The 24,313-nt window shown below is 42.5% G+C and overlaps 1 protein-coding gene across 1 annotated transcript in view; it reads left to right on the forward strand.

Annotated features, from left to right (window-relative positions):
- The window catches only part of FSIP1 (fibrous sheath interacting protein 1), a 196,097-nt gene that overhangs the window by 168,099 nt on the left and 3,685 nt on the right, over window positions 1-24,313 (forward strand). The window contains exon 11 of the mRNA XM_047863184.1: window positions 17,324-17,834. Within this exon, the coding sequence (XP_047719140.1) occupies window positions 17,324-17,834 (511 nt within the window). The remainder of the gene's footprint in view (window positions 1-17,323; window positions 17,835-24,313) is intronic.

A 24,313-nucleotide genomic window follows, 5' to 3' on the forward strand; every position in this document is an offset into this window, starting at 1 on the left:
AATCTTACTCATCAGGTGGGAGATAAAATTTTACCAGAGAATAAAAAAAAGATGCACATACACGTGCAGCACGTAACTCTCCAAGAAAAATGATTTCATCCATTAACCAAGTCTTTGTTACATTCCTACTAGGTCAAATGCTTTCCTGGGCTCTGGGGAGAGAGTAGTGACATGATTAGTCAAAATCTCTGCCCCATGGAGCTTGCCTTCTAGTGGGAGGAGTTAGGCAACAAACCAGTGAATTGGGGAGTGTGTGGAAAGGGGCAAATGCTACGTATGGAGAGAAATAAAGCAAGGAAGCCTTATATGATGTGCAAGAACAGGTGGACGCTGTTGTACTTTTACATAGGGAGGTCAGGGAAGGGCTCGGTGAGATGACGTTTGAACCAATGCTTGAAAGAGATGAGGGAACGAGTCATAAAGATGTCTGAGTAAAAGCGTTTCAGGAGGATGAAAAGCAAGGGCAAAGGACCTAAGACAGGAGCATGCCCATCAGATTCAAGGGACCTCAAGGCAGTGAGCTTGGTGGGAGGGAGTGAATGGTGAGGGATGCAGGCATTAAGGACTGAGAGGTGGTTAGGGGAGCCAAACCCCCAAGAAGTTTGACTTTTACTTTGAAGGAGCCAGGGACCACTGGAAGATTCTCAGCAGGAAAGCAGCCAGTGATTTAACTTACATTAAAAAAAAATTTTTAACATTTATTTATTTTTGAGACAGAGAAAGAGCATGAACAGGGGAGGGTCAGAGAAAGAGGGAGACACAGAATCTGAAACAGGCTCCAGGCTCTGAGCTGTCAGCACAGAGCCCGACGCGGGGCTCGAACCCACAGACCACGGGATCATGACCTGAGCCGAAGTCGGACACTTAACCGACTGAGCCACCCAGGCGCCCCTTAACTTACATTTTTAATATGATCATCCTGGGTTGAGAAAACTCAGTAGGGCAACAAAGGGAAGCAGAAAGAGTAGCTTGGAGGTTATGTAGCCATCTGGTGAAAAATGATGATGAGTAAGGGTGGTAGCACCGAAGAAGTGGGAATGAATTAGATTCTGGATATATTTGGAGGTAGAACAAAAAAGATGTGCAGATATAGTATACAGATATATAGGTATGGCATGAGAGAGAAAGAAAGGAGCCAGGGATGGCTCCACGTTTCTCACCCAAGCAACCGGAAAGCTGGAGTTGCTATTAACTGGAATGAAGACTTTGGGAGGAACGAGGTTAAGGGTAAGATCGGGGATTTGGTTTTGGACATGTTAAATTTCAGATGTGTATTTCATATCTAAGTGGACATGTTAAATAGGAAGTGGGGTATCGATGGGTTTAAAGTTAGTGGAGCGGTCCAAGCGAGAGCTATAGATTTGGGAGTCAGCCCTGTATAGATGCATGAGATCGCCACAGTAGTGTGAATAAGTAGAAAAGAGAACCCATCCAAGGACTGAGCTTTGGGTCATCCATCCACAAGGTTGGGAAAATGAGAAAAAATTGGCTGATAAGATTGAGGAGGAGCAGCTAGTGAAGAAGGAAGAAAATCAGGAGAGACTCATCAGCTATGTCATATGCTGCTTGGGGTCTTGAGAGATGGGGACTGGGAACTGACTGCTGTTTCAGACCTGGGGAGGACATTGGTTCCCTGGACAAGAGCAGTTTCAGTGTGGCTTAGTGACTAGGTCCTGTTTGGAGTGGGCTTAACAGAAGATAGAGAGAGAGGGATCTGATGACGGTAAGACCATTTTAAGAAGTTTTACTGGAAAGAAAATGGTAGAAATGGAGTGGTGGCTGGAGAGGGCATAGGTAGTAACAAACTTGAGAGTTTCAGCTGATCTGACATTTTAATATCTAGCACTTAAATATGAAATGTATGTTGAAATAAATTAGATAGAAAACATGCTATTGTTTCAGTTTTGAAACAATATTAAAACCTCCAATGAATCTTCCATTTCATATATTTATTAGAGTTATTAAAAACATTTAGATTTTCATCTCCACTGGCATCCCTGTCACATGTTGTTAGTTTTAATATGGTAAGTTAGTTATAACACAGTAATTATGCTATGGAATGATAGATTCAGGGTAATTTATAAATGCACAATTAATTTTAACAAGTTATGAAAAAGTTAACTGGCTTAGTTAACTAGTGAATTCATCTAAACCATACATTTTACTAATAATAAAAACCTAGATTGATTAAGTTTAATCAATTGTTTAGGCATTTTACAAGGATAGTCTATGTGGGGAAGATTTTGGACATTAAAAAATAGTGATTAGGGGCACCTGGGTGGCTCAGTCAGTTAAGCGGCCGACTTCAACTCAGGTCATGATTTCGTGGTTCACGAGTTCGAGCCCCGCGTCAGGCTCTGTGCTGACAGTTCGGAGCCTGGAGCCTGCTTCAGATCCTGTGTCTCCCTCTCTGTCTCTCTGTCCCTCCCCTGCTCAAGCTCTGTCTCTCTCTGTCTCAAAAATAAATAAACATTAAAAAAATTTTTTTTTAAAATAGTAATTATAGTTTGGGAATTTACATCCAGCCAGTGAAGCACTTCTCTGAATCCATTTCTCTCTGTGTTTTTGTTTTTATGCATTTTGTATTTTTCAGCCTGTCATACTTAAATTAATTGATATTAAGTGGTAAGTGATTTAGGGGAAATTGTGTTTGTACCCTGCATACCTGAAGTTAAAACATTAATTTGAAATTTGATTAGAAGAAAATACAGACTGGTCGTTATTTTGTCTCACTTCCAGAGACAGTATTTTCTATATTATGAAATCAGAAAGCACAAAGGTTTAAAGTTCTTACTGCTTTCTTTTCTATTTCTTGAGCCAAAATATTTTAGCCTATTTAATTAGGCAATGCTTCCAACAACACCACTGCTCTGAACATCGATCGTACTTGTCAGTCTTGATACGATCCACATTCCATTCAAAATGAGTGACTCAGCACCTCACCTGGTGCAGAGACCAGAGCCCTTCCTAGCTCATCCCTGGAAATCGAAAGAGAGACTGTTAATGTGACATGATTATGATTTATGTCCCATAAAAGGTAGGGCCCTACTTTGGCTTGTTTATTTGAAGTATTTATTTACTGATAAAGAACCTTTTGAGAAGACTCTTTCCCTATGGACACTTATGGAAAGAAATGGTTTTCTGCATCCTTGTGAAGCCCTCTTCTATAAGCTCGTGAGTAGTTTTCCATAATTAAACCTAACCAAAAAGACTGATTAGTATTTGTTCTATTTCCATGGCAGACCAAATAAAACCTCTATGTCAGGCTTCTAGTGACTATCACAGCAAAAGGCCCCCAATACAGGCTTTTGATTGCACTTGGAATTTTTATGAATCTGAAGCATTTTTCCTTGGTCAGTGGGCACAAGGTTGGTGGGGTGTTGGGGATGGGGAGAATCCTTGTTAGCATCATCTTTGCACACAAGTCTGGTGAGTTGTTGCCTGTGGAGGCAGAGATGGAGGGTACCAGAAGTATCTCCTCCCTTTGACCAATTTGTCTGTCTCTCCTTGTTGGGATCTGAAATGTTAAGAAACTCTTCAGGAATTAAAGTATCATTATCTGGTCTGCCCAAATCATAAGTGAAGGCTCATCAGTTGGTTAAACCATCTCCTTCCAAGGCTGTGTGGGGAGAGCGGGGCCCGGCAGGAGCAGGATTCATGGGAGAGAAGAGGGACTGGCCCACATTCTAGGACCGCTGGCTATTAAGGGCACAGAGGAAGACCACGGAGTTTGGTTTATAGGAGCATGTGGCCCCTGCAGAAGGTGGCGGGACGCTCCAGGAAGTTTTCATGTAGCCAACAAACCTTTGCCTTGTGTGTCCATCTTACGTGACAGGCCGGGGGACACAGAGATGAGGAGGACCTGATTCCAGCCTTGAGAAATTTGCATCCATCAGGGAAGGCAGACACAGGAGGTGCTGTGCTGATGTATCCTGGCAGTCCAGGTTTGGGAGTGCAGAGGGCAGCTGTGACTCACTGGAGAGGGCCTCTTGTTCACACTTCGGCCTCGCGTTTATGAATTACTTTTGCGGAGGCAATTCTGGCTATTAGGCTGCTCTGCTGTATCACATTTTCAGAGGTGAAATAGAGTGAAAGGGCATGTCATGAGCCCACGCTGCTGCCAGAGTGCTTCCCCCCCCCCCCCCCCCCCCCCCCGGAAAATGGAAGCTAATCAGCTCTTCTGAGCATCTGTGTGAAGACAGGAGTAGGAAAAGCCTTAGCTTTATAATCTGGCTTCATTTTTTTTTTTTTATTAGTTTTGGGCCTTGGACCAAGACATTTAATTTCTCTGAGCCTTACCTTCCTTGTCTGTTTGACGTAGAGAATGCTTTCCCAGTTCCTCCTGTTGGGGAACTGGGAAGATGAAATGGGATAATGTGTATCAGCATTCCTGGCATATGGTGGATCATCCAGGACTGTAAACCCTGTCCACTCCATGGCCCAAGCCCAGTGCAGCTGACTAATGACCAAGCCGGTCCGGACCCCTGCCTAACACGGGGGCCGACAACCAGCGGACCAGGTGGAAAGCGTTATCTCTGCCGTCGAGCCTCTGGCTCTGTGGAAGGGAAAATTAAGTGCACCATTTAAGAGAGAATATCCATCAAGCTATTTAGATCTTTCTGAATTCGGATCCAAATGGCTTTTTTGTTTGATTTGTAGAGAATTTAACTCCCACAGTTTGGGTCACAGCAAAACTTGGACGTTATTGTTCACAGTAAATTATCCTTATTCTCAGTGGTAGCGTGGCTTCACTTCCAGATTGGCAAATGTAAAAGGACAGTTCACTGAGCGGCAATATTAAGAGAGAGCTTCATGTTTATGTAATAACGTGGGGCTTTGTGTGCTCTACAGAATGTACAGCTGTAATTAGATGTTTCGGATACATGTCTAGACAGGGTAAAGCTTCAAGAGCACTTGCTCAATCCTGGGAAAAGCTACAGGTCGCCTGTTGGTGACCAGAAAAAGCTCTCCTTGATTAGCAAGTAAAACGTGGAGTTAACTCTCTGGCGCTAGGTTCATACCCAAGAGGAAAAGCAGATCTGATGGGATTTGACAGGACCAATCATTTATAGAACTCACCCAGGCCTAACTTTGTGACCTGATTCGAGGGTGCTAAAAATGGTGTCTCCCACGTAACTTTCTACCAGCCTCCTACAGACCCACATTCCCATTCTTAGTATCACTCCTTTGATGAAGTCATTCTGATTTGAAGAGGCTCCTGTAAAATGCGAGCTTGTCCCTTAGGAAGGTCACACAATGACCTGGATTGCTCAGTCTTAGGGAGAGTAATGAGGGAACGCATCTCGGGATAGGTAGGTTTTGATGTGAGGGCAATAGGACATTTGAAAAGGTTTGGAATCGAGGACGCTTTTTGAGGGGGGTGTGCCCAGGTGGAGAGGGCTGAGGGGGCAGCATGAGATCTTAGGGTAACTTAGGGAAGGGGGCAGGAAAAAGAGGGGGTTGGCGAAAGGGAGGGGGTTGTCCTGTGTGTGCCTCTGTGTGTGTGTCGCACAGGAAGCAAGGGACAAACCCGCTTCCCCTATATCCCTGTTCTTCACGACTCATCATGAGCCCTGACATTGATTATTTCAAGCAAAGATAAAAGTACCTGGAAACCAGCCCCTTTCTGGGTCCTTTATGGTCACTATATTACTCTATGGTACTGAGACTTAATAGGGTCTGCCCTGCAGTGTAAAACTTCCTGCCGGGATGACTGAGATTCATACACCTATCTTTCCTTCTTGGGTGCCCTCTCCCAGCATCCAATGGCCGCTGTAGTCCCCACACTAATCCCTGGAGTACGCATGACAATTGACGCACTGCAAACTGTTGTTAGATGATTTGCGAAGCCCCATTCCTGATTTCCCAGAGACACCCTCAAAGGTAGGGGCCAACGGAACTTGGAATTCGCAAGTGCAACGTGCAGACTTCAGTCTCTGACTTCCTAGAGGTGTCCCTTAGCCACTTACTGCAGTCGGCTCCTCAAATTGAAGCCTAGAGCTACTATCTATGTGGTGGCTTTCCCTGGAACTCTGTTTACTCTGCATCAGGCAGGGCGCTGGCTTCACACACAGTATCTCATGCTCGTTGCAAACCGTTAGTTGTGAGGATTCCTCACCGCTAGTCGGGAGTCAGCTAGTCGTTAGAGTTTATAGTTTACCATTTAGAAATTTGAGGTTTTGAGGGACGCTGGGGTGGCTCAGTCGGTTAAGCCTCCAACTTTGGCTAAGGTCATGATCTCACGGTCTGTGAGTTCGAGCCCCGTGTCGGGCTGTGCTGACAGCTCAGAGCCTGGAGCCTGTTTTGGATTCTGTGTCTCCCTGTCTCTCTGCCTCTCCCCTGCTCGTGCTCTGTCTCTCTTGCTCTCAAAAATAAATAATATATATATTATAATATATAATTATATTAAACATAATATAATATACATAATATATAAAATAAATATGTAGTATATAAATAATATATTATGTATTATATATATGAGGCTTTGAGAGGCCGGGTAATGTGTCCAGTACAGAACAGCTGAGGAGTGAGAGACCTGGGATTTTAACCTGGAAACGTCACCCTCTGTCTCCTGCTCCACGCTGTTGTTCAGGGTACCTCCTCTCCATCTGGGGGTTTCTGTCTTTTCAAAAAGATGGCATGCAGCCTAAGGGACACATAACTTGTCAACTGGAACACAAATGGCCACGGGAAAGCAACGTGGAGAAAGGGCGCTGAGGCACATCTAAGCTATAGGGGAACGTCACCTATTTGCACACTGCCCTAGCCCTTCACTGGACGCTGACATGGTAGGGTCTGCTCCTGCCTAACTCCCTCAGACCCCAGGCCTAGTCTTGGACTCTGCCCACGTGGAATGAAGGCAGGCCCGCCTTGTTTTTGTAGCAAATGTGCCTTATTACCGAACACCATACCATCACGTCTTTTATACCTGGTGTTTGTCATTTCTCTTCTGTTTATCTTGATGCTCAAACCTAAGGTATTGACCTTGGCCTTCTCTCCTTAGCTCCACGTCAGAGTCTCCCTCCAGCCATGCTACCTCCGACTGCCCTGGGCAGAAGTCCTCCCAGGACTCCAAAGGATTTTTCTCCTTTGACGCGGCCTCTTGGCCTCCTGCTCTCGTCCAGCAGTGCCAGTAGGAACCAGCTGTGAAGCCATGAGCCTCGAGGAGGCATCACTTTTCTTCCTATGGCCTTGACAGTGCTGGCCCTAGCTCTGCGGTCCCTGCACCAGGCTAGCACTGCCCTGCGAGGCTTTGACCAATTTGCAGAGACTGAGGTGGAGCTCTTGGCCCTGTGCTCCCGGGCTCACCCTGTACAGCTCAACCTGTCATGTCCAGAGACCTGCCGGGACTTGGGAGCTCTTGCATATTGTGGCTGTCTCAGTCTGGAACAGCACAGTCAGAGGCAAAAGCTTATATGCTCCCACATAACTTGCGAAAGCAACCCTAGAGAAGAAGTGGGGAAAAGGAGCGAGACAAAGAAGGAGGGAGGATGGAATGTACAAGATGTAGTATTGGTCAGGCCACTGTTTCCTGGCAAGTGTAGCTGCTTGTCTGATCTTATGCTCTCTGATCTTATCTTCAGAGAGAATCCATGATAGTGACTACATTTCATGGTCATCCTTCCACAGGGAGGAGGGGACAGGGTTTTAGTCAGTGGATCCTCTCTCCTCTTGGTCAAAGTCTGCCCCAAGGGCCGACCTGGACATCCAGTTTGCATAAGCTCAGGTGTGGCCAGCTGACGATACCACACTTGCTAGCAACTCACACCTCAGCAGCAATAGAGAAGTCATGGATGGCAGGCCAGAGGGACGTGATGTGCTCACCGGTGACACGAGGAGCTGTGGCATTGACATCAGTAGTGATATCCGGATCTGTAGCTCTTGGGGGAGCACAAGCTGTGTTAGGTCCGTTCAGCATCAGGAAAACATGTAGATCTGGATGATGGTTAAACTGAATCCGGTCACACGGAGCACTTCGATGTCAGTGCAGGTTGGTTTCTAGGCTTGCTTGTGCTGCTAGGAAGCTTCTTGTCCATTCAAGGAAATATTCAGTTTCCCTTTCCAGTTCCTAGGGCTGCGCATGTCTCTAAGGGGTATCTCTTATGGGGGTGGGGTCCAGATGAGGGTTCTCTCTGATTGGAGGGAGGGCCCAGATAATGCTACAATAGTGAGATACTTCTCACAGCAAGAGGAAGAGCTGTCCTTGGAGCAGCTGATGAATGTGGCACTGATCACATACTGAGGGCCCATGTCTCTGGAAAGAAGTGCTTATGGTCAGAGTCCGGAGATCTTATTCAATCCATCGATAAAGCTGTGTAAGGCCGGTAGGCCATGCCATATCACCACCTTGTTTCAGCTCTTGTAGATGGCCTCCTCCATGCCCTTCTGGACTGGGTGATCATTTATTTTTCCTGACACCTGTTGGATGTACTCCCTTGACCTGGCCTTAAGTGAGCTCCTGTAGTGACCACAGCTCACCCAGAAAATGCATGTTGAAGATACCAGAGATAGAGTTCTAGGGTTACCCTTTCTTCATTTGGGAAGTTGATGTCAAGAGAAGTGCTTATATTTCTAGAGGGGGAGCCCTGTGGGCATACAGAGGTTCTTTAGGTTTTCATTATACTGAATTAATCTAATTTGACTCATCTTTCACGTGACCTCCTACAATGGGTGAGGCTTGATCTGGACTCTGGCCCAGGTTAAAGCATTTAACTAGCTAATGGCCTCTTTGACTTCTGACCCCATCATGGCCTCCCTTGACCCAGTCTGTCTCTCTAACATAGTAAAAATAGGCTTTCAAACTGAAAATAGGGAAGACCATGCAAATCCAAATGATTTTCTTTTTTTTTTTAAGTTTATTTATTTTGAGAGAGAGAGAGAGAGAGACAGAGACAGAGAGAACATGTGTGTGTGAGTGGCGGGGGGGGGGGGGGGAGGGCAGAGAGAGTGGAGAGAAATACCCATGCAGGTTCCATTCTGTCAGTGCAGAGCCCAAGGTGGTGCTCAATCTCACGGTGGTAAGATCACGACCCGAGCCGAAGTCAAGTCTGATGCTCAGCAGACTGAGCCACCCAGATGCCCCATGAAAATGATTTTCATAATCGTTATTATCCAATAAACCAGCAATCTTGCATAGTAGGGGGAATTAGTTGCTCTAAAAGTGACGTACTGGATATATTTCCTTGGAGAATGGGGGGTGGGTAGGTGGTCCAGCTCACCAGAAAAAAAGTGCTCTGTCTACAAACTTGGTCTCTTCATTTTCAGCAACCCACCAGCCAAGCTTCGTTTTGCTGGGAGTATGAGGAGCAGGGGTGCCAGGCTCCTTGCCTAGCTGCAGCGCTGGAACCCGAGCCTTGTTTCTGAACAGGAAGTTGTAGATATGTGACAAAAGGGCCATTCCAGCAACTTGCTCTGAACAAGGGGAATCTGATCTGAGCAGACTTGCTGTCTCTACTGCTAGAAAACAGCCGCTTCTGGCAACCCTCGAATGAAAAATTGCCACCAAATAGAAGACTTAGAGCCCCTTTTCAGGTCATCCTTTTAGAAATCAAAGTAGTGAAATTGGTCTAACTTTCCTTTGAACACAACTGCACCCTTCTGACTATGTCACCCACTAATGCGGAGTTCCTGGCCCCTTTTCAAGTTGCCGGAACTGAGGATTCCACTTCCAGCTTCTAGCTCTTCCCATCCATGCTCACCGTTCCCTCACATGCTGGGACCACGCTGCCATCCCACCCCTCCCATCCTCGAAGTGACACAACAGGAAGTCTGCATTCCTGATGCCAGGAAGATCTGCTCTGGCTGCTGGGCTGTTGAAGAACCATTACAGAATGTTCAGGGGGCATGGCAGCCTTTCACGAGGCAAACCCCTCGGGCAAAACCTTCCAGGCCCTGCCTGGCCCAGCTGTTCAGGGAAGATCAGTGGCCTGAGCAAGGGCGGTGTCCTGTTCTGCATGGTTACTTTGATATGCCAGGCCCCACATACCTTCCAATACCACCACACCATTCACAAACTCATCTCAGAGCCACTTGCCTTGACCTATTTCACACTCTGTGTTATTCTAGCCACGGATCCTCCCGGCTTCTGACCTGGGGGCTGACTCACTTTCCTGTTTACAGCCTTGCCTCAACCCTCATTCCTAATGTTTTACATAGTTTCTTTGGCAATGACCTTTGCTTCCCTTTTGACTAGAGTTCAGATTCTCCTCTGGCCAGACAACCTGTGACTATTCTGGGTAGAAGTATGCCAGAGCTTACCTGGCTCCCAGCACCCTTGGTCCCTGGTGTGGCCTCCTAAGAGTGCTGTGTCTGCCAGACTGGCCTTTGCGTGATTGGGGTAGCCTCAGTGAAAGAGGGGAAGGTGGAAGAATGGAATAGGGAGGGAAGGAGCTAGGAAGACAAGGACGAATAAGCGCCTTCCTTCTGTGAAAATGTAGCACTATTGATGCAGACATTAAAAGGAACACCAATCATTTTACGCCCATGACTTTTAGATTTGCTCCATCTCAAAGAGGCACAGCAAGTGATATGAACTTTTTGAGTCTGTATGGGCTGATTGGGAGCATATGGGTAGCGCTTGATAGTAGGGTTGCTCTGTATTCTAACTGGAAGTCCAACTTACCATTCTATCCACAAGTGAATATTTCCCAACGAGTAATTCTACTTTTATTTCTCAATGAACTATTCAGTGAGTACTCAGATTGAATGAGACTGGTGAAGTTTGAAAACACCATGATTTCTAATCAATGAAGTTGGCCATACAACTTCATTGAGTGTCAAGTTTCCTTCTGATGCTCTACATATGGTAGATTTATTTCAGGGATTCCTGCTCTGTTCACATCTTCTTCTCTGAGAAATCCCCCTTACCCACAGCACTGCCAAAAACATGGACTTGGGTGGCCATGTTCATACCATGGGACCCTCACCACAGGTGAATGGACTAGTGATGGACCCTTGAAGCTGATATCATCAGTTCTCCATTGAGTCAATGACCAGCCAGGCCATCTTGCTTGAAAATTTGAGCCAATGGGCATAAAGATCATTGTCAGTCATTGGTGGGTGCTAGACTCTTAAGGTTATGTTGAATAGAACCAGAGTCAATTCATGCTACATAGGCAAGCTGAGGTTGTGAGACAGCAGAAAGCATTAATAAGCAGAGAAAGCTTGTTTGCAGAGAGGAGGATGCATCAGACAAGCAGGGAGTTAAGGGACTCCCTGAGACAGGGACTCAGTGAGAGAAAGATGAAGCACATGACCTAGGTTCCTGTGGCTTCCCAGCTCCCGACCCCAAAAGGTCTCTCTGTCCTTCATTTCCTACTTGTTGGTATCCATGAGATGATTTCTTAGATCCAAGACCAAATGATCTCTACTGCCTCAGAGAGTTTTCCAGACAAGAGAAAGCTGAAGGATTAGATCATTGCTTGACTTTTTCTTCTCCCTTCCCTTCCTTTCCCTTCCCTTCCCTTGTCTTCTCTTTTCTTTTCTTTTCTTTTCTTTTCTTTTCTTTTCTTTTCTTTTCTTTTTTTTAGATAAGGATTGCTGTTCCTTCTGGCTAAAAAACCTTACTAAAATAAACTACTACTTATGTGTTGCCAGCCAGTGGCTGCAAGGGAAAGTTGTAAACTTTTGACAATTAAGGAAAGGGTGCAATGTTTTCTACTTGCTTATTTTGAAGTAGAGCTTGATGTCATTGGAAGCTATTTTTTACATCCATATTCTTGTTGTTAATCATTTAGGACATTCTGGCTTTTAACTGTTTTCTCACTTGTGATAACCACATTGACTTTATAGGGTGTGTCCTTAGGAACTCACCATTTGTGGAAAAAAAAAAAACCCACAGAAAGCCCAACATTACACATAAGCTTACATCAAAGGATGAGATAGCCTCTGCTCATTTACAGTAGTGGGATTTCTGATTATCTGCACCAGAGACAAATTCTTGATTGCCTTGTCAACAAATTCAGTGCCCAAATAACTAGGGATTTTTATGGCTGGGGAAACTCCAGATATATAGCATAAGGGAAGAGGCAGGGATGAGGGTGGGGTAATTGAGGCCGTGATCTACCTCCAGCAATTACAAGTTGTGCTCCTCATCAGACTTAGCTCCTACACCAAATTGGTATTTATCTGGATGGAGAAGTGTAAATAGTGGGCACCCTGGGAGTAGAGTTGGGGTTATCCCCCTTTTTTTTCTTCCTGAGATGAGCTGAAAGAGAGGGCACTCTTAAGTTTGCATAAGACACTAAGGTAGTCTGGGTGATACAATTCAAAGTTCGGTAAAATCCTCTACAGGAAGAGATTTCATACCTGAGGGAATGGACAGAAAAATGACTGCCAGTTGGGAAAAAGATACTTAGGGAATGGTAGAGGGAGAACTCACTTACACTGAGAGGCTATGGAGCCTAGTAGTTAGGCACGTGAGCTATGGACCCAGACTACATCGATTCACAGCCCGGGTCTACCACTTAGTAGCTGTATGACCAGGCACAGATTACTTAATTTCTTGGTGCCTCACTTTCTTCATCTATAAAACAGGAATAACAGTAGTACCCACCTCATCGGTTTGTTGGGGAGATTAAAGGAATTGATGCACATCATACGCATTGAGCAGTGTCTGGCCCAGAGTAGGTGCTTAATAATTGCTAGTGATTACTGTTCTGTAAGACATCACCAGGTATGTCAACAAGACCAGCAAGATGCACGAGAACTAGCACCACAAGTATTCTATATTCTTGTTCTGTTGAGAAAATCCAATGTATTTCCTCTTTGACTCTGGAATGTGTGTGTTTTGGCTAAAACAAGAAAGAAGGTGCACGAAAGGGCTACTAAAACGAAGATGGGAACAGAGGGGCTTTCACATAAGGAGGATAAATAGATTGGGTTCTGGTCTGGAAAAATGAAGCCTGAGATGCACTAGGATGAATTTTGTGAGAGACAGGAATAGAATGAATAATAACTTGTTTATGAAATACTGGAAAATTAGAACTGGCGTGAAAGACGAATACTTTGAGGTGAATACTTAAACAGATGGTTACTTGACTGTGCTTGCTGGGAGTCGCTCAGTTATGGAGCTCGTTAAGCTCGGGAGTTTCAAAGTAATCCTAATGATGGGGGTGGGTTATGGTCCTTTATCTATCAAGGGTCATTAGGGATGTTTGTGATAGGGTCCAGTCCAGCATTTGTAATAACTTATATTAATGTAGTATGTAGCTGTTTCAAAACACTCAGCAACCTTAATTCACTTGATTCCCACAACAGTGAGCTCCTGAGCTTACACTGTGGGCAAGTCTCTGCAGGGAATCAAAAGGTGAGAAAGATGACTCCTGTTGAAGGTTCTGATCTGTGTTGCCACCCAGAAAACACTGTAATTAAATTAACTTAATTTGAAGGTTTCGTGTAGTTGGTTCACTTTTACTTACTTGTAAGGTCTTGAGACCAGGGAATTTTTGCTTACTTTTTGAGTTCAGGATTGGTATTGTGAAGAAATTAAGGAAATAAAAGTTCTCTTTTTGTTATTGTTTTGCTTTCATGAATTCTATCAAGGTGATACGCTAATGTCAACAGAAAACTTATTCTTATATTTATTTTTATTATTAGAGTAGTTACTCATAAATATCAATTTTAGAGTTCTAGGTTAATTTAGAGACCATCTTCTTCAATTCCTTCTTTTGCCACTGAAGGAGGTGGGCCCCTTGGGTGACTTTTACAAGGTGGCAAAGCTTGGACCAACGCCCAAGTTCTAGTCTCTGGTGTTTTCTTTCCCATCAGGCTGCTTCCCCCAGAGGATCAGTGTGATTGTAGTTGAGCTTATTTCTGTGTACACACAGACTCAGATGTGTTATGATTTATCTTGGAGCAGACTTATTATGAAGCCAATGAAGCTTAAGCTTCAGGGCCCCTCACTTGTATGAGCCTTGAGTGGGGAGAGGAAACTAAGTTGCAATCAGGAAACATTTCTATATAAACATTTCTGGCAAATGACCTAAAGAGGTAATGTAAGAGATGGACATGGCTTTCCAAGGCTCCAGTCATTTGTTGTGACCTTTCTCACATTCTAAGAAACAGAAACTCCTCTAGTACCTATTTTCTATTTGCAGTTTTGTATTCCTTTTCTTAAAGAAGTACCCCTTCCCTGCTGCAAGATTATAAATTTCAGGCTCTGTGAAACGTGATTTGCTTCTGATGCCCAAAGATGTAATCAGTTGGAGATTTCATTGTACTATTTCAGATTTTGATTTTTGAATTCATTTTTATTAAAAAAAATTGAATAGATTTAAACTACTTCTATTTTTATGTTTCATTTTAATTTTAGTTTTTGTTATAGTAAGAAAATAACAAGTTGTGTTAAAATGTTGTAAGCAAAAATGGTAGCTCCCTGCCCCAGCCTTCCCTACCCCTTTTGTTCTCCAGAGTCAAGCACTCTTAATTCTTTTAGTTATTTTCCCCTACTGCTTACCTCTATGTTGTTTTTTAATAACTTGCTATCTTAGTTGATCACTTTTATGTCAATTTACAATAATATAAAATTTTATATCAATAATACAATAGTATTGTATTACTATATCAGTTGTATGTTGACTTCCTGTAATGGTAGCTAAGGATTTAACTTTAACTCTTAAAATTCCTTCTCTCTCCTCTTATTTCCCCCAAATAGTCACATCACAATTTTTGGTTACCTCTATCATCACTATTTATATTATGATGGCCATGCAAATATTATTTACAGCAAAAGCAAGTAGAATCCTATGGTATCCTTTCTTGTTCAACTTTTTATTTGTCCTAAATTATCTTATTTTCTTTTGCTTAATTTGCTATTTTATCTATCTGAGACTAACTCTCCTTTCTTTTCATAGAGCTTTTTGTTTTCCCCACAGTCTGTCCATAATTGCTTTGTTGTTCCTTTTACTTAATTTTCTGTGTATCTTGCCAAATACATCATCAGAACTACCAAGCATCTATTTTATCAATATTATTTGTGGAAGTGGTCAAATATATCAGATAATCTATCTGTCTTCTACCTCCTCTTTCTCCCCATCCCTGACCCCAGACCTTCTTGCATAATCCTTCATCCTCCTCTAGTATGGAGTATTTTTTTTTTTTTCTTCCCCTACTGTCTGGAAATTTCACATGATAAGCCTTTGGTGAGGATGATTTGTGAAGGTGACAATGGGCCCTTTCTAAATCTCAGGGAATTGTCTACCCATTTTAAGCAATTTTATGTAGGGCACCCGGGTGGCTCAGTCAGTTAAGGGTCCAACTTTGGCTCAGGTCTTGATCTTGTGGTTCATGGGTTTGAGCCCCATGTTGGGCTCTGTGCTAACAGCTCAGAGCCTTGAGCCTGCTTGATTCTGTGTCTCCCTCTCTCTCTGCCCCTCTGCTGCTCGTGCTCTGTCTCTCTCTCAAAAATGAATAAACCTTAAAAAAAGTTTAAAAGTAACCAATTTTATGTAACAATTTTATTTTATTTTATTTTTTTAAATTTTTTTTTCAACGTTTTTTAATTTTTGGGACAGAGAGAGACAGAGCATGAACGGGGGAGGGGCAGAGAGAGAGGGAGACACAGAATCGGAAACAGGCTCTAGGGTCTGAGCCATCAGCCCAGAGCCCGACGCGGGGCTCGAACCCACGGACCGCGAGATCGTGACCTGGCTGAAGTCGGTCGCTTAACCGACTGCGCCACCCAGGCACCCCAATGTAACAATTCTAAATAAGCAGATTTTGAAAGTGTATTTTAAATATCTACTACCATTCAAGGACTGCCTTTATTTTCTGGTTGACTAGATTTTCATGGTAGGGTGAAGGGAATTCTCCTAATAATGGATAAAGTACCACATCTGGATGCCTAAAGTGTCTGGCAATTAAAAGAAGCATTTGCTAATATATAATCCAACTCCTATTTTCTGACATGTATATTAATCTTAGAGTGAGTTATCTAAATTTTGAATCCCAGATAATTATTAAGAATATATTCTCAGGTAATTTCTTGTGTACTTGTCACTATGAAAACTAGTTTTTAATATATGAAGTTAAATGTAATTTTAAGACACAAAATATGTTTTAAAAGCTTGTTTTACATACTGTTTTTTGTTAGCTGCCTTAGAAACATTACACAATAATAGGGAATTAACTATCCAATAATACCTTCCCTCCTTGATACTTTATACATGTCGAATATTTGGTTAATTCTCCTGGATCCTAAGTAGGGCAATAGCATTGTTTTAGTTTACTGAAGTAGAAATTAAGGCCATTGCAATTCATGATTAGGTCTTCTTATGCGGACTTCTTATTCTCAGATAATGCATTCTCCTGTAAAGGAGGATACATGTTTTCCTAAATAATCCACTATATAAATCAGGAATGGTGCTGACTCTTTAGAGAAGGAGAACTTATTTTCAGTGTTTTTCAGTATATTTTAATCCTATTCCTTTTGAGATTGATGCGATTCAAGGGGCATGCTATTCAGTTGAATTCTTGTGGAACATAGCTCTATACTTTCATTTGATTTTTTTTTAAATTTCCTAAGAACATCACTGGAAGAAAACAGTGTTTCTGAATCCTTAAGATCTTAGTTGAAATGCTCAGCCCTGATAGCCTGTACAGCAGAGATGCAATGTCTGTGATCAAATCCTCCTCCCAGAATGCACTGCTATTGGAATGCCCCTGGCCTCTGTCTAGATCTAGTTTTGAAACAACTACACATCTCAGGATGCATCACCCCTTCACCCTTCCTTTTCTGTCTTCAGTCATATTGTCCACTCAAAGTTGTGGACAGACATAGGAGTGATAAATCCCCAGGGGCAGGTGCAGTTTGACCTCTTTGCCCGAGATTTTCCCCCCAGATTTTTAAGAAATTGGGTGGTGATGGGGTTCACACTGAGGAGGAGTAGAAAGCAGAGAAACACCTAATGGAGATTATGGCAGGATTCCTAGCTGGTTATCAATGGGCTGGTTGCTTACTTCCCTACTTGATGTCCTAAGACTTATAAAATTGAAAGTGCTTTTCTAATATCTCCATTTCAACTTACTTCCACATGTAGAGAGAGTGTTAGTGGTTAATTTGGTGTGGTAACTTATTTCCATCAGTTTTCAGGGATTTTCCCAGGATTTGAGTAGGCATGATGGATTCTAAAGCTGTTCTCTGGGGATGCTGTACGTTTCTCCCGAAATTGTGGATACTTTAAAATGAATGATTTTGCTATTTGAGTGTTTTGTATAAGGGATTTCTTGGCACTTACACTTATACTGTATTACTGGAAACTATCAAAAATAAATGTGTTTACTCAATCACCTAACTATGAAAACATTTGGTTTGTTTCATCAGTTAGATTCAACATCACCTCTCTCTGAGGAACAGTTAAAGTGTCTTCTGGATGAATGCACACTCAGACAAAAATCCATGATTAGACTTTCTTCAGAAAGGGAAAAGGAAGACGTAGAGGATTCAACAGCCCAGTCCCCCCATCTTTCCAGATCTGTCCTCTCTGAGCTACTAAATGGGTCAGAAACAAAAGTCACCAGCACAGAGGTAAAAGATGCAAATATGTCTGAGAATGCAGAATGTGAAACATGTACAGGTTACTATCTCACCAAAGCCTTGACTGGGCATTACATGTCTCAAGCACTTGTCATCGAAGCAGAGAATTTGAGATGCCTCCAATTTCCCAAGGACAAGGTTATTAGTGACACAAAGGACTATTTTATGTCGAAGACTATTGGCATTGGGAGACTGAAAAGGCCCTCTTTCTTGGATGATCCACTGTATGACATCAATGTGAGCCTTTCATCTGAAGACCATCGTCTGGAAGTCAGCTCTCCAGAGAAACCAAAAATGGGTAAGGCGTAGAAGATGTGTATTTTGGTGAATAATACTAAGCATCTCAATATAAAGGTGTTATAGTTTAAGGTAGAACAGGATAGGAAGTCATAGATGGTGTCAATATCATGCAACATAACAAATTTATCAACATTTGTATGAGATCAAGGTTGGAATTAGTGCTCTTATGAGATATATTATTCCTAATGGTAATTAATACATATTCTGGGTGGCTATACAGGAAACGGTGATGATTTCAGAATGAAAGAGAATTTAGTTTGGACAGATACAAATTATTTGGATAGTTTGCTTAGTCTTTTAACTTCCGAATTTCAGTGATGAGAATTTATTCCAAGGGATGAATTTGTAAAATGTGAAATGCGTTTTATTAGTGGTTTTATTAGTTTCTACACAAGTTCCCATCCCAGCTACTTGTATGCACTCAGGCATTTTGTCTTGATCCGGTGTTGCATTTTACAGTGGTACAATGGTACAGGTTATAAACACTACGGATATTTTTTGACATAAACAAATATTCAATTATTTAAGTTAGAAGTCTAACATAATCTGTGTTGTATGTGGTAAGTCTATTTAAATAGCCTCAACTTTTCCTCTAACGTAGATAATACTATTGATGATGTATTTTCTATTAAATCTATATCTTTCTATAATTATCTATATATTACCAATGAAATCTATAATCTATTAATTCTGAACTAACTCCCCAGTCCCATATTTCTAACTGCCTGCTAGCCGGCTCCATGAGTTTATGGCCTCAAACTGATTTCCTCATCTTTCCTTTTCAACTCAGATTTTCCTCTTTTCTTTCTGTTTCCTCACTCACCCAGGTTCTGTTTGAGTCATCATTGAATCTCCTGTCTCTTTTGCTCCCCACCTTCAACCTTCAGTATTGTTTGCTCTACTTTTGCAGTGTTTCCCATGCCCATCCCTTCTTTGTTCTTCCTGCTGCCTCAGCTGGACCAGAGTAAAAACCCTCTGATCTGATCTGGTCCATCCTCCCCGCCTCTGATCTCTCACCTCCTCCAGCCCCTGCTGACCCCCACTAAACAAACCCCTCCAAAGTACAGCTTTGATAGCCACACCTCCCAGCTCAGAAAACTTCTTGAGCTCTCCACTGCCCGCTGAATGAAATCCGAATTCTTTCCCTTGATGTTCAAGGCCTCCACAGTCTGACTTCAATCTCTTTGTAATCACTCTCTACCTAGTTCTCTAATTGTTACTCAGGTTATGGCTAATCTTGTCTCAGGATTTCCAGTGCTTTCCTCTGCCCCTGTATTAGCCCCTACTCTTTTCTTCTGAAGAATGTTCAGGTACCCCTTCAATGGCAGATGAATTCCAACCCCATCCTTTCTGAATGTAACCTTCCTTGTTTCTCTCTTTTAAACGTTTGATTTCTCCTCTGAATGTCCAAGAACATTGGTCCCCTATCAGATCATTTCACACATACTGTCTTGAAGTTGTTATGCACACACACACTTTCTCTTCCTTAGAATTGTGTAGTATTTTTGAGGACAAAGATCCTATCTTTTGATTTATTGTTACTTCTGTGATGTCCAAAGTGCCGTCCTAAACCAAGTGCTTATTTAATAAATGAAACAATTTAAATTATCCAGTTTTAGAATAATATGCTGAAAATATAGTTCACGCTTATTCTTCACAGTGTGAATGAAAGCAGGTGGTATTGTTTAAGAGCTATGTAAGCCTTGGGGCACCTGGGTGGCTCAGTGGGTTAAGCGTCCAACTCTTGATTTTGGCTCAGGTGATGATCTCACAGTGGTGGGATCGAGACCCATGCGGACAGCCCAGAGCCTGCTGGGGATTCTCTCTCTCTCTGCCCCTCCCCCCCCACTGTACTCTCTCTTTCACTAAATAAATAAATAAATAAATAAATAAGGAACTATGAAGCCTCACATTGTCTATAAATATTTGGAACTTTCCCCCTTTTTAAATGAAATTTTACAAGCTATGAAGTTTTTACCCAACAGCAGAGTTCATTTTTACAATACACAATTCGATTAGACGGCTGCATTCCGCATATCCCCACTAAGGATCTTCATTTAACAAATGAACTATGAAAACTTTGTTCTATTCTCAAATTGCAGTATATTTTCTTTCTTTTTGGATAAAGCGTTGTCGTCAGAGAAAGTATCTCCTCTTTGTCTACTGTAGGCAAACCTGCTAACTTTGTGGTGATTTATTGTATTTGGGATCTCATTCCCTTGGTAAGGGGGTTTAGAACAGTACTTTGCTAAACTATGACTTTGCTTCTATGGGAACTTGAGTCACACTGATGTATATCTGCTTCTGAGCAGAACATAACAAGATGGAATGAACTAGAACTTAACATGGCTTGCTGGGAAGAAGCTGTGAGGGTTTACCTACAACTTCATGGAACATGCCTCTGAAGGCACCAGATAACCCTAATGTACGATTAGCACAACTCTTGTGAGTTTGGAGGCTTGAGATGGCCTACATGTGAATATGTGAGCCACATTTTATTTTCTGTTTATTACATTTTTGTTTGTTACGTTTCTGTTTATTACATACTAATGATCGAGGTTCTGCACGATCATTTTGAGTGCCTGTCAGCGTATTGGAGGTTGGAGTTTTTCACTTTAGTAACCTCAGTGTTCAAGATCGAAATACTTTGCTAATCAATTTTATTCTAAAATACTAAATGGAAATTTTATGCTTTCTACCAAAGGGAACACCAAAACTGAATGCCAAACCAGTTTTCTTGGCAAAAAGCCCTTTACAGACGTAACTTTAAAGAGGAATAGCAGTGTTTTCAGCTGCAACATTATATTCAGGTCTTTCTTAGGAAATAGACACACATGAATGTGATTCAGAGCAGATTTCTAGAAACAGGCAGGAGTGAATGAGAAAGACCATTTTTCATTTTCTCTTTCAGTAGCAAGTACTATTGTATATAGTAGTCTTTTTCTTGATGAACCGAGGTCTGTCACAAGTATTAAAATTCTTCTAGAAGGCAGAGTCAGATACAACTTCAAAAAGAGAACCAAACTGAATGCCACTGAGGTCCAGTTTAAATCGTGGTATTGAAAAATAAGGATTTGCCTCAGAGCTGTATTAAAAGTTCCATTTTTCTTGTGCTTTCAGCTTAGCGGTAACTACTGATAAAATTTGACTTTCTGGATACAACGTCCAGTGAATTCAGTGTTGCGCTCACTCACTGTGGGGGCTTGAGGGGACTGATAAATAGGGTTTTCTCTTCCCCACCCAGGTCGGAACCAACTTAGAGATAGATGGACTGTGACGGATGCAGAATAAGGAGGTTGGCTTCATTGCTGATGAAATGTAGGGCGTTGTCGTGACCTGTGTAGGCAGCCAAATGGTCTTCCGAATGCTACGTCCTCCAAGTGAACTCACACACCCAGTCACTGGCAGAGGTGAAAAGACTCAAGCCTCACCTGTGGAAACCTGTCCATGTGGAACCAATAGCCTGGAGGAGTCAAGAAGCACCCTTGGCGGGGGAGGGGTGGCGTGCTAACTCCTGTGGAGGAAGGGGCTGAGCTGAGCTGTTTCTTCCCCCAAACTCACTGGTCAGAGAACTGGCTCTTTTCCCTTGTGGAGAGTGGAGGAGGCTGGAACGAGGCTGGATGTTTCCCCAGCGTAAGTTTTTCCACATCCAAGTGTGAGGAGAGCAGGGAGTAATTGTTCTTTGGTACCACCTAACCTCAGAGGCACCACGGAGTGTGCTGGAACTTCAGAGAAAAAGTCCTTCAGGTCTATGGTTAGTCTAGTATTTGATCAAATTATCTTTTTTTAAAACTTTATTTTTGAGAGGGAGTTGTGGGGGGGGGGCGGTCAGAGAGAGAAGGAGAGAGAGAATCCCAAGGAGGCTCTGCCCTGAACCCTATGTGGGGCTGGAACCCATGAACCGTGAGATCATGACCTGAGCCTCAACTGAGAGTTGGATGCTCAGCCGACTGAGCCACCCAGGTGCCCCTACTCAAGTTCTTATGTTGACTTGCTTTCCAAATAATCCAAACCAAAAGGCATCCGTGCATGGACAGCATTCTTTTTCCCACTAAGTGTTTGAGTTCCTTGTCAACAGAAGCTCATATAGTAAAGAGGAAAATATGAATAACAAAAACAAAAATAATAGAATAGGGCAAAAAGGGACATGAAGCCTGTCACGTAGCAAAAAAAAAAAAAAAAGGGGGGGGTCAGAACTATACTAACTCTTCAAGGAAAACAAAATTCAATTTCCTTCCCATAGGACCCGTATGATGAATAGTGCTTTTAAAAATTTCTGTAACAAATGAGTCAGATAAGGTTGTTTTAAAAATAACAACCCTAAATGAAGACTGGGGCCACTGTTTTGGTTTGCTCAGGAAGTGTCCTGGTTTTACCACTGAATGGTTCTTGTCCTTGGAAACCTTTAGTCTCTGGCAAACTGGATGATTGGTCACTGTAAACTGAAAGTGAGAACAAGAAACCAGAGAGCAAATTAATGAGTTAAAGCTTGTAGTAGTGTGGGTGAGTAGTAGGATCCCAGACTAGAACATAGAGGAGCAGAGGGAGGGCTGCTGTGCCCACCCACCTGCATGATGTCACCTAGTGGTTGGGAGTGTGGACTCTGAGTGAGGCAGATCTGGGTTTGAATGCTTGCTCTATTAGCAGTGATCTTAGGCAAGTTACTTAATCTCTCTTCTCTACACCTTGGTTTCCTTATCTAAGATAAGATGGCTTTAATACTTACAATAAGGATCGAATGAGAGAGTCCACATAATTAGGTCAGTGACTAGACTGAGTTGGCTTATACTGGTCCCTCCTTATCTGTGGTTTCCGTTACCTGTGGTCCGCAGCATTCCAGAAGCAGGTGATTCTTCTGACAGTAGGTCAGAAGGTTAACGGTAGGCCAACACTATGTCAATGTCTGTGCCGTTCACCTTCATCTCCTCGTGTAAGCATCTTATCACTTCACATCATCACAAGAAGGGTGAGTACAGTACAAGACATTTTGGGAGCGACCATGTGCACAAAACTTTGATCGCAGTATGTTACTATTGTTCTATTTTATTGGTTATTTCAATCTTTTATGTGCCTAATTTATAAATGAAACCTTACCAGAGGCATGGATGTTTAGGAAAAATCCTAGTGTATGTAGGGTTTGGTACTATCTATGATCTCAGGTATGAGCTGAGGGTCTTGGAACATACTCCTTGTGGATAAGAGGGACTAATGTATTGAACATTTAATCAGGAGATTTCCCATAAAAGCCTGGGCTTCTGACTTTCCTGATAAATCAGCAGGTCCTTAAACCAGTAAGGAGAGCTGAGTGGATGTTCCCTTTAGAAGGAGCACATACATGCAGGGGGACATGGCCCCCTGTCTGCCCCTCTCTACTTCATGTGCCTGGGCATTTGGAGCCCTAGGATTTCCATCCCAGGTTATAAGCCCTTGCTGCTCAGAGTGTGGTTCAGTTACTGGGGGCTTGTTAGAAAACCTACTAAATCATAATTTACTAACAAGATCGCCCAACGATACTCACTGTGAAGTTTGAGAAGCACTGTTACAAACCATGGAGCATTACTCCTAACCGCTCTGAGCATCAGGATCATCTGGAAGTTTTTTGCTGGTCTGTTTTATACCTGTGTCCAGGGCCCGAATCTGACTTACTTAAATTAGAGTGCCCGGTGTGGAGAGTTCAGTCTGCCGAATTAATGCAAGCTACAAGATTTTGCCTTGCTTATTTGAGAAATAGGTGTTTCGGTTTAGTTGTAACAAAGCTCATTTATGTTCTCTGTTGGGGGTTCTCAGAACAGGTTCTACCAACAGTGGTAATGTACCATCTGAATATGCTTCAAGTTTACTTGATTGTAATTTTTACTTAGGTATCTTTAAATTTTATTTTAATTCCAGTATAGTTAACGTATGGTGTTGAATTAGTTTCTGGTGTAAGATACAGTGATTCACCATTGATTGTAACTTGATTGTATCTTGAGGTGGTTGTATGTGGATCGGCTTTTGTGAAGGATGTTGGGGTGATTTGAAGGGGGTGAGTGTTAGTATACGTCCTTAGACCACCTGAACAGTTCCCAAGGCACTGGATTGTTTTGAGAAAGTTTTCTTTGTTGTCACACAGGCTTCCCAGTTTGTAGTGGAGCCCTGAGATTCTAGAATAGTAACACTACTAGCTAACCTTTTTTTTTTTTCCATTAAAAAATAGTTTGGCTTGCTCTTAGGGAAATACTTGACTCATCCTTGCCTTGATGAAGTTCTGTTTCTCTCAAACTGTGAGTGCCTTCAGGCTTCCTAGTTATTGTTTGCTAAATTACTTTTGCAAGGCTACTCACTGCTTTTCAGATGCTCTTAGTAACTTAACCTCCCAAATTTATTTGATCAAAATACCAGAGCTGCTCTATTGCAAGTGTCCAGTGGTAATCACCTTTTGATGTAAAACTTGAGGATATAGTAAGTTTATATTTGTTAAGCTTATCTTTTCAAGTT

Source organism: Prionailurus viverrinus, chromosome B3 (genome assembly GCF_022837055.1).
Source record: "Prionailurus viverrinus isolate Anna chromosome B3, UM_Priviv_1.0, whole genome shotgun sequence".
Lineage (NCBI taxonomy): Eukaryota > Metazoa > Chordata > Mammalia > Carnivora > Felidae > Prionailurus > Prionailurus viverrinus.